The 9555-nt window shown below is 37.3% G+C and overlaps 2 protein-coding genes across 3 annotated transcripts; one reads left to right on the forward strand and one right to left on the reverse strand.

Moving 5' to 3' along the window:
- Positions 1-819: 819 nt before the first annotated feature.
- On the reverse strand, positions 820-7897 carry LOC143341771 (transmembrane protein adipocyte-associated 1 homolog). 2 transcript variants are annotated; one of them, XM_076764934.1, is made up of 8 exons: positions 7291-7894; positions 6657-6856; positions 6302-6597; positions 6039-6235; positions 5903-5963; positions 5642-5828; positions 4122-4251; positions 820-2562 (listed from the first exon to the last, which is right to left on the reverse strand). In XM_076764934.1, the coding sequence occupies exons 2-8, from the start codon at positions 6803-6805 to the stop codon at positions 2410-2412; spliced, it is 1173 nt and encodes a 390-aa protein (XP_076621049.1). In that variant the 5' UTR covers positions 6806-6856; positions 7291-7894; the 3' UTR covers positions 820-2409. The 2 variants fall into 2 exon arrangements, with proteins under 2 accessions (XP_076621049.1, XP_076621048.1); XM_076764933.1 differs by lacking the exon at positions 820-2562 and having other exon boundaries at positions 2939-4251; positions 7291-7897.
- Positions 7867-9442, forward strand: Ufsp1 (UFM1 specific peptidase 1). Its single transcript, XM_076765535.1, has 4 exons — positions 7867-7983; positions 8090-8255; positions 8541-8711; positions 9083-9442. The coding sequence occupies exons 2-4, from the start codon at positions 8121-8123 to the stop codon at positions 9440-9442; spliced, it is 666 nt and encodes a 221-aa protein (XP_076621650.1). The 5' UTR covers positions 7867-7983; positions 8090-8120.
- Positions 9443-9555: the final 113 nt, after the last annotated feature.

Raw genomic sequence — 9555 nt, forward strand, 5'->3', positions numbered from 1 at the left:
CATAAACATCCACAGTCTACCGATAAGTTTATTTCAACCGGGTATAATGCGTAGTTTTTGTGTCGCTTGTTTTCGTAAACAACCGTCGAGGAGAGTTGATGCACTCTTTTTACGTCACGCAAAAACTGCACGGTGATATTGTACAATGAGATTCACTTGAATGGAAAGAACCAATGATCGGTGTACTGTAAGTAATTGTTGCCCGTTAGCCTTGTCCATGAAAAGGTGGTGGAAGTTGGAGCGCGAATGACGCGCATGCATGCACTTTGTATTTATAGTCTGCCGGTCGCGATCCAAGCAGAGCAAAATTTAAGTGCCTGAAATCTATTTTTCGCTCGTTTGGTATTGTTGCCAAATTTTTTTTTCCCCCCGATTGGAGACTCGACAGTGATAACGACACGGACGTAGCGAGTCTCTGGGTATCGGGTTGGCTTTAATTTCGCGTCTCCGATTGCATCAACGCTCGCGGAGAAAGTCAAGCGAAAAATGATGTATCAGCGATGATTAAATGTCAGACGCTGCAATGAATTCTGCCCCGGCAGACAGTATCGATGCTGCGAGCCAACCCGAATGCTACAGTACCTGCTTAACGACTATACTCAATTATCAGCTAAAGATAGCAGCAATAGGGATAGAAGCCAGAGGCTTTAGTTTCCACGCAAAGACAATATTGATATCGATCGGTTCGCGCAAAGAATATTCCCGGGTGTTGCTGGCGTTTCCGTTTGAAAATTACGCAACCGTCGCGTTCGAATGGAGATTATTGTACGTCGTTGTTGCAAAACAAGATTTTACAGGTACCATGGGAAGAATTAAACATCGGATTAAAATGTAATTTTATTCTCATTAAATATATAACCGTGTCACGCATTCAAAGTATTGCCATTTTGCTTATCCCAATCTGACAATTACAAAAAACATCACATTGCCAAACGGTTACAGACAGTCGACCTGCAAAGTACGAGAACAAGTGTTTCAAAGTGATTAAACCAACTGCAATTGACAGAGGGAACTCGTTGCGTGTTGCTGACCTAACGAATCCATTCGTATTTATAATGTCCGAGTGAATCAGACGCTATAAAATATGTATGATAATTGTATTGCTACTGATTACTCCTCGCTCTCATTGTCAATGATATCCTGAGAGTAAACCTATGTCGCACGCAACGGTTAAAGTACGTTCCTTCGAAGCACGTGTTCCAATGAGAATTTTACTCCAAGTCTCGGTCCCTTACTAAAAATATATAAATCGTACAAAAATCAGGCTTAGGATAAGAAAGATTGAAAGGAATTGGGGCGCTTCGAAGGGCCGACTTTGCGATACATTCGTTTAGGGCATCTCAGGGTGTTGATTGTTGACGTAATCGTTTCTGTTAGCGCCGCTTTTTTTTTTCTCGAGATTCGTTACGTATCAAATTGAAAAAGGCAGACGAATATTCTGTGGCGAGGACACCCGCCCATTTAAAAGTCTGCCAAAACTAGTACGGTACAAGTACGAACATATAATATCGATAAATATAATGTATATATTAGTATATAAATAACACGATCCTTTACACTAGAGTACAGGGTGTATATACATGTACGATGGATGGAGTCTTCGTAATAGTTACCGGAGCATCGAAGATTTCTCCTTAACTCTAATTATTTTTTCAATCCTCGTGGCGCGCTTATCTCAACGACTCCTATTGTCCTTGCGTCGTTCTAGCGATTTCTTAATGCAAAAGTAGGAAAATAGCGAGGGATTCGGCGCGAATCGTGCTCAATCTTGCATGAGAAAGACCTGCGATCGAAGGTCTCTTTGGTGGAGAGGACGGAGAAACGATAAGCAAGTTTCCAAAGTCAATTCAACCGATGAAATCTGTTGTAAATATAGGATAACCTTAGCAGCTCGCTGATCAATGCAATTAGGTATTGATGCCGTGATATCATTTTAAATCTCATCTACACCACTTTCGCTATGAAAACATTGCCTAAACGGTTAATTACAAGACACGTGTCACCATTGCTTTTTTCCAAGGTATAAAATCGTTTCGCGTTAAGTAAAGGAAAATTAAATATTTTCAGATTTTCTATTGGTCTTAAATAACTTATGATTTCAAGTGCTATCGATGCTGTCTATCACAAGGGAACTAAAATACTTCTTCGATGTTGTTGCCCTAACAATTTTAAAAAAGCGACCAGATTCTTTTCACGGAATCGTACAGGGCTGCGACCTTGTTATGATTCCAGTCTGTTCGAATAACGTCACCGCTCCCCGGGGAGCGTTGAACGATGTTGGAACACGTTTTTAACGGGTCTCACGAACCTTTTTTTCAAAATGAAACTTGATTGTTGGACAATCGTTGCATCCAAATTTGTTTAGATTTCTTTATACGAATCGAATCGTGTCCAACACGACCATCGTGTTCATTGTTGGTAACCGTTTGCTTGTGTTTGACCTTCTTGACTATCTATACTATAACCAGTAATGCTATCTGGACTTTGTAGAGATGCTGCGTAGAGTGGATTCACTGGTGTGGAATTTGTGTCGAATTGGGTTGAGTCATAAACACTGTGATTCTGTAAACAAAAGAATATTTCGTGTTGCACTTTTTAATAAAAGACTGAACCATTGTGAAGACATCATAGACTATATCGTGCCGCTGAACGGTAAAAACGACGGGGGAAAAAATGAATATGTGTCTTGATAACAAATCATCTCGTCCAATATATTAAGTGTTCAATATTACAATTGCACATATACAATAAAAAAAATTGTGAACGTTTTCAAGCTGATTGCAAAATCTTTTTCTCAATTATGCAAGGTGCAATAATTTCTTGCAAATTAAAAAAGCAGACGATAGCGTTCGTGAAAGGGACAAATCAATTGCAACACAAGATGAAATAATAGCGTTATCCACTGCCATGTTAGTGTAAATAAATAAAACCAAGTACATTGACTACATTAATAAGTTTAATTAAATCTAAACATGCTGTATATACAGATAATAAAGCATTTGTGCGCTTTTCTATTATACACTACAATATACATCTAGTTGTTAACAAACACATGTAATTCCGACCGATATCCCATGATATTTCACTGTTCCAATTATTAAAATGGATTAACTAAATAAACTATTTCTCTTATATACAACTACATGTAATAACTTATACTTTATACCAATAGCTCTAATGAATATTTATAACGACTCAGTCTGTGTATAGGTCTTTGTGTCATGAAGGGAAGGACTAGGATCTGCTTCAGTATCTTTTTGCAATTTATGGGCGCTAGAAACTGTTAAAGACATTAAGTAATCGCTCAAACCATCAGACTCTTTTTTTCGTTTCACGGACGTTTCTTTGCTTCGAAACGCGGACGACGAAGAAAGTAATTTTTGCGAAGCATTCGATATATCAGTCAAATTCGATGTGGTGTCCACATCGATTTCAGAATTGTCAGTATCGGTATATTGTTTCGAAGAACTCGATTCTTTCATATCGATAACGTCCCTCGAAGTTTGTGCAACATTTCTCACTAAAGGTTCCTGAACAACCGAACTACCTTTCACCTCTGAATCGCGAATACTGTTATCCAAAATCGATTGCAATGTACTTTCGAGCGGTGGAATTTCGAAAAATTGAGTCGGTGCGTTCCCTACAGACTTTTTCCTCTCGTGTTCTAAACTGCTCTTTCTTGTAAACGTAAATAAATTCGTGTTGCTATCGTTCACTTTAGGTTTATAAACGAAGTTGCTGGCAGTATTTGGCGAGAAAAGTAGGTTTGAGACGCTACTGGAACCGCCGTATTTGAATTGCGATATAGAGCTACTTCTCCACGTTGTATTAGAAAATCTTAAATCCGGCGAACTTTTTTTGGAATCGATACAATTGTCTGATTTTGTCAGAGGGTAATTTTTTAATTCGGCAGTGCCTTTTTCCGCGCTGAGACGTCTAGCAAAGCTTTTAATGCCGGATGTGGTTCGGTATAAAGCAGTCGATGGTTCGTAAGTGTGTCCACTACCACTTCTAGAATCACGGGTAGATGACATGGAGTGTGAGGAAGTTTTGTGTTTTAAGTGAGATGATTTTAATGTTTGTGAATCATATAAGGGCATATAAATAGACGGAGTATGGACCTGATAAATATAATCGCTGTCTGTTTTTAACGAGGAGAAACTCTGTTGATGTGGTAATGATACTGTATCTTCATCCATTGCATCATCTACTTGCGCCTTGTATGAGAACATTATCGACGGCTGCGAAACCCTAAAATAAATCTTATTAGACAGCCACTGTATATAAATTTTAACACTAAACCTACCGCGACCGGTCAAATGACCGTTTCTAAAATTTCCATTAGAATTTCTAACACACAATATTACTTTAGCACCATTTAACTTCACGAATTTTCTTACAGTATACGTACAATGAATACAATATTTACTTCTATCCTTACTGTTTGTTTTCTGAGAAAAATATGTAGTTCATTTTGCCTACCACGACCAGTCATCTGATCGATTGAATGATTCATATTTTTTTGTAAAAAGCTGGACAAAATTTGGTATCAAATTCTGGTTAAATAGGAAATATATGTACAGCAAAGACGAAAGGAAAGAATTTTCAGTCTTGGAACAGTCTAACAACGCGTATTAAAAATAGTTAAACTTTAGACGCGTGTAGTTCCAAAACTACTAATGTTTTATCCATGATTGAGCCACTGTTAGAAGCGGCAAGGCCTCCCCTTTAAAATGGCCTTTGGTTTTTGGCGATCCGACTTTCCGTTTTCGAGATATCGTAATTTATGTAATGGGGTAATTTTTTAAATTCCGCTCGGCGCCTTACGAAAGCCCATTAACGCGTATTAAAAATACTAAAACTTTAGATGCTTGCAGTTCCGAAACTACTAGTGCTTTATCAATTATTGAGCCATCATTAGCAGCGGCAAAGCCTCCCCTTTAAAATGGATTTTGGTTTTTGACGATCCGACTTTCCGTTTTCGAGATATCGTAATTTATGTAAAGGGGTAATTTTTTTAATTCGACTATCTCTGTCTCCGTCTGACGCGTCGCGTGGGACCTCCTCGTCGCACGTGAGTCGAGGCAGTCGTGACGCGGAGTCGTAGTATTTCCAAGAATTTACTACGCACTTTTTACTATTTTACGCGCAAGGTCATTCATCTCGCGTCAATGAACGTAAACAAACGCTTCGAACCCTCGTATCTCCGAAACTAGCCACCGCATCGACTCGAGATTAAAATCGCTATATCTTCGAAACTAATAAAGCTATCGGCTCGCACAAACGCTCATTTTAAAGGGCATTTCATCCCCTATCTAATGACTATACCAGCTACTATAATTTTTATTATCTTCTATGTTTATTTTGAAATTTACTTTGACGCTATATACCCAACGAAGTTTCAGCAATTCCTATTGATCGTACGACTATTGTGCGATAAAACTGGACCATTAATTGTTTATTTGATTGAAAATGAATTTAAATTTGTATACAGGGTGTTTGTATAATTACTATGCCATTTTTTCGTAAATTCTTTTCTCCGGAATTAAGTACGGTATCAACTTGAAAGAAAATTCTTTTTCCGTTGGCGCCGGTAGGTTTAGTGTTAACATATTAAATATATCTGAACATAATAACTTACCCGAAAACTTCTGACAGGAATGTGTGATAAACCAAAGGTGTAAAAAGAGTTAAATAGACAGCTGCAGTAAAATCCACAATACATAGTCCTATAGGATTCTGTGTATAATTTAAAAAGCCTGCACCAATTGATTGTACTAAGTCTAGCATGGCTAAAGTACCAGCATAAATGTAAAAACTTTTCTTTGCTGCAACAAAAGTTATCTCATAATATACATTTCAATATAAACTAACAATGAATTAGGTATTGACATTCACATACTTGGAAGAGTTAATCGATCTCTTAATCGCGTCCATGGCAGTATTAATATAAAAAGGTATATCTGCAATAAGGTTGTAATAAGGAATAATACAATTCATAATGAGCTATACCAACTTATACTAAATTATAAACTTACCATTGTGAAAACAATACTACTGCAAAACCAAAACATCATACCACCATGACCAAACACATAAAAATCTCTACTGGGTATATGGAATGTATCATCTGGTAAAACTAGTTCCAAAGTTCCTTGAGTTACTGTAAAAGCCAGTGCTATGAATGATGTGGCAATTAGAACTCTACGAATACTTGAACGACTATCCATGTGTCCTATGAAGAAAGGCCATGTATTTGCAATGTTTGATTTTCAATTTTGAACAATGGAAATAAACTTACCAAAAGCCAAACCAAAAATAACCACACTCATTTCTGTGGATAACAAGAAAAATCTTACTGTTACCCACAATACTTTGTCCGTTTTACCACCAACAGTAGCTGCTGTATTTACACTCATCGAAACAACACATCGTATTACTGAAATTACTACATTAGAAATGACAAGTCCATAAAATGCTAAATATATTGGACTACTCGTTGCTCGTAATTTAAGCCGTGCCCTGTTAAATCTTATAGCAATGAATAAAAGAAACAAAAGGTTTGGTATCAATATGATAATATCCCATATTCGTACTCTGTAAAACAAAAACAGATTGGTACAGCAGAATTAAATTAATTGTTTAATATCACATACCTTGAGTCTTTAATTTCTTTGTATAAGATGAATTTGCAAAAATGCTCCTCATCATTTATCGGTGAACTAACATTAGGGATCATTGTACTGCTTAAGTCATACGTGTGTAACCAACTTTCAGAAACTTGTTCACGTACTGCACCATACATACTTTTTATTCTATAGTACACTTTATACCCCAACCATTTTTTGAGTTTTCACTAACAAACAAACAAATGACTGAACTGTGTGATCTTTACACAATAAAAAAAAAATAAATAAATATCATTTTTCCGTTTTAGACATTTAAACGGTACAAAACATTTTTTAACGCTTCGGTCGAACGAATCATCGTAAAATATTTAACACCGATCAGTGATATTATAAACATAACCTAAAACTCTTGGCAATTTTCCCAAACCGCGACCTTCGGACGCGATAGGAAGCGACGAATGATCCGTATAATCAACAAATAGTTTAATAGAACGTTCTCGCGGAATAAAACTAAATACTCCGTTTAAAAGGACGAAAATCGATAAGTGGTCACCCTATTGTGTAGCTGTCAGATCGACGACAGAACGATAAATCACCTTCTGCTTCTCTAATTAATTATCGCTAATTGAATAAATACTTGGGCATCGTCGAATCGACTTACCGTACATGAAATTGTTGCTCTCATCCTCGTCGTCGACGAAAACTAGTGTACTTGCTTTCTCTGATTCTCCTCTCGCGTACCCACTGTGTTGCGTGAGTGTTTCGCAGTTTTTTTCCGCTGCTTACCGCTGTTTGTCTCTTTGTCTTACCCGTGCAGGTTCGCGCGACACCATTGGCATTGTGCTATGAGATACCCGTGTCCATTCTGTCGGATCAGTTTTTCGCGGACGATCTCGGATCTTGAGTTTTTCTTTTTCTCTTCTTGTCCCAATAACGCCACGCAAAGTGCCCGAGAACCGTATACTTGATCGCCACTAGCAGGAACGCGTAACGAAGTGCGCGTGACTGCGTAACGAGTTTGACGTTTCTATCGGACCTGCTGGTGCTCGACGAAAACAGCGGACCATCAAGAGGTGTTTCCAGGTGACGCCACGATTTAATGCCTATCATAAAGGCTACTGCTGCAATGTCCTCTTTTTTTGCGATTTATTTTCTATCGAAACACACGCGCGCAGCTTACGAACAGTATGCTCGGAAGCGAATACGCTTTCACTGAATTGTTACGACGCAACGTTCGAGCAGAAGCCTTCCGCCAGGTTAGGTGTTGGTAGAAAATACTAGAATGGCTGCGAGTCGCTCGCAAACCGGGAAATACAAAGTTCCTCGCTCTATTTCCTATCCCGTCCATTACACGGTCTGTTTACTGTTTTTCGAACCGATTACGAGAGACGTGAAACTAGAAGGCGGGTTTTACGAGCAAGAAAAACGCATTATGTATATTTTTTCACGTGTGTTCGTAGATTTCGACGTTTCTGATTACACGATTATATAATGATCGTTGATTATACGAGCAGTTTGCTGAAAAACGTTCACCGGGATATCCTTCCACCTGAACCCGGTCAAAGTTTCTTGATTAGAGGGGATTATGAATATTGGCATTACGGTTGCGATGGGTTTAACGATAAGGTGTGTAATCGAACGCTTTTTAATGCAAATCTTTTAATATATTACGAATATAAATGGACTGATAACAGATATACATGCATTTAACTTCGTGTATGCATGTAAAATATGTTAACAATATTTACTTCGAAGTCATAGTTGCTTTATAATATTATTAAAACGTTCAAAATTTTTTTGGAAGCAATACTGCTGTCATTTTAAAAATGTAACTACAACATTGCAACAATATTTCTGTAATATTCTGTGCTGGAATTTAATAGACTGGTCGAATAATTGTTGCGTATACAGGGATGGGGATGTGGATACAGAACGTTACAAACAATTTGTTCGTGGATCATAAAGAACAGAAACTTGGAACAATCTGTCCCATGTATTAGAGATATACAAGAAATACTTGTCACATTGGAGGACAAGGAAAGATTCTTTATTGGATCTAGAGAATGGATAGGAAGTTTCGAGGTAAGCGCGAATTAATATCTTTTATATCGGCTTAAAAATCCTCGTCGTTCTATCTTATGCAAAAAATGCCGTCCACGTATGTATTTTCAAAGTCGATTTTCTCGAAAACAAAGCCACGTTTCGTTCCGCAATTTCGATTTATTTTATACGAGGAATTATAGCCTGTTAAATTTGACCACGAGTTACGTTCTACTTTGCACAAATACATGTAGAATTTTATGAAATTATCAGAATTCAATTTTCGTAAATTAAAAGTTCTCGTGACAAGTAATGTAGGGGAGTGTTGTTACTAAAAAAACGATAAGTGTTTACGATATAGTCGACAATTAGTTAATAAAAAAATAAGTATATTGATGACTAATAATTCGTAGGTATGTCTTGTCTTAAATCATTTGTACGAAGTTCTTAGTAAGATTGTACACGTTCCAAGTGGTAAATTGTTATCAGGACAGATACCCGCTATCAAAGGACATTTCGAAGAATTTGGTAGCCCCATTATGATGGGTGGGGACAGAGACTGTTCTAGCAAATGCGTGGTGGGAGTTCACGAAGGCGTGAAAAATACTTACATGCTGATTATAGATCCACACTTCGTCGGTGTAGCAAAGACCATCGAGCAATTAGAAAATTACCACTGGGTGAAATGGCAAAACCTCAATAACTTTGTTGATAGCTCATTCTACAATCTGTGTTTGCCACAAGTCAAGTGTATAGCAACAACTAATAAATAAATATTAATTATTACAAATATAAGATGTTTGTAAATACTTCTATTATTCCTTTTCGAAATAAAATAAAAATACTGGAATAATCAAGCGAATTTTCAAAAAATTCCTTTCTTACA

The sequence above is a fragment of the Colletes latitarsis genome, chromosome 5 (assembly GCF_051014445.1).
Source record: "Colletes latitarsis isolate SP2378_abdomen chromosome 5, iyColLati1, whole genome shotgun sequence".
NCBI classification, from domain to species: Eukaryota; Metazoa; Arthropoda; class Insecta; order Hymenoptera; family Colletidae; genus Colletes; species Colletes latitarsis.

What these genes read in the sequence shown, in the direction of transcription:
- Ufsp1 (XM_076765535.1), top strand. Translation starts at nt 8,121, where the DNA reads ATGATCGTTGATTATACGAGCAGTTTGCTGAAAAACGTTCACCGGGAT. An exon ending in GCGATGGGTTTAACGATAAG is followed by an intron (nt 8,256 to 8,540) that starts GTGTGTAATCGA and finishes TTGCGTATACAG; the next exon opens with GGATGGGGATGTGGATACAG. An exon ending in AATGGATAGGAAGTTTCGAG is followed by an intron (nt 8,712 to 9,082) that starts GTAAGCGCGAAT and finishes AATAATTCGTAG; the next exon opens with GTATGTCTTGTCTTAAATCA.
- LOC143341771 (XM_076764933.1), bottom strand. Translation starts at nt 6,805, where the DNA reads ATGTATGGTGCAGTACGTGAACAAGTTTCTGAAAGTTGGTTACACACG. An exon ending in TATTTTTGGTTTGGCTTTTG is followed by an intron (nt 6,236 to 6,301) that starts GTAAGTTTATTT and finishes CTTTCTTCATAG; the next exon opens with GACACATGGATAGTCGTTCA. An exon ending in GTAGTATTGTTTTCACAATG is followed by an intron (nt 5,964 to 6,038) that starts GTAAGTTTATAA and finishes ACCTTATTGCAG; the next exon opens with ATATACCTTTTTATATTAAT.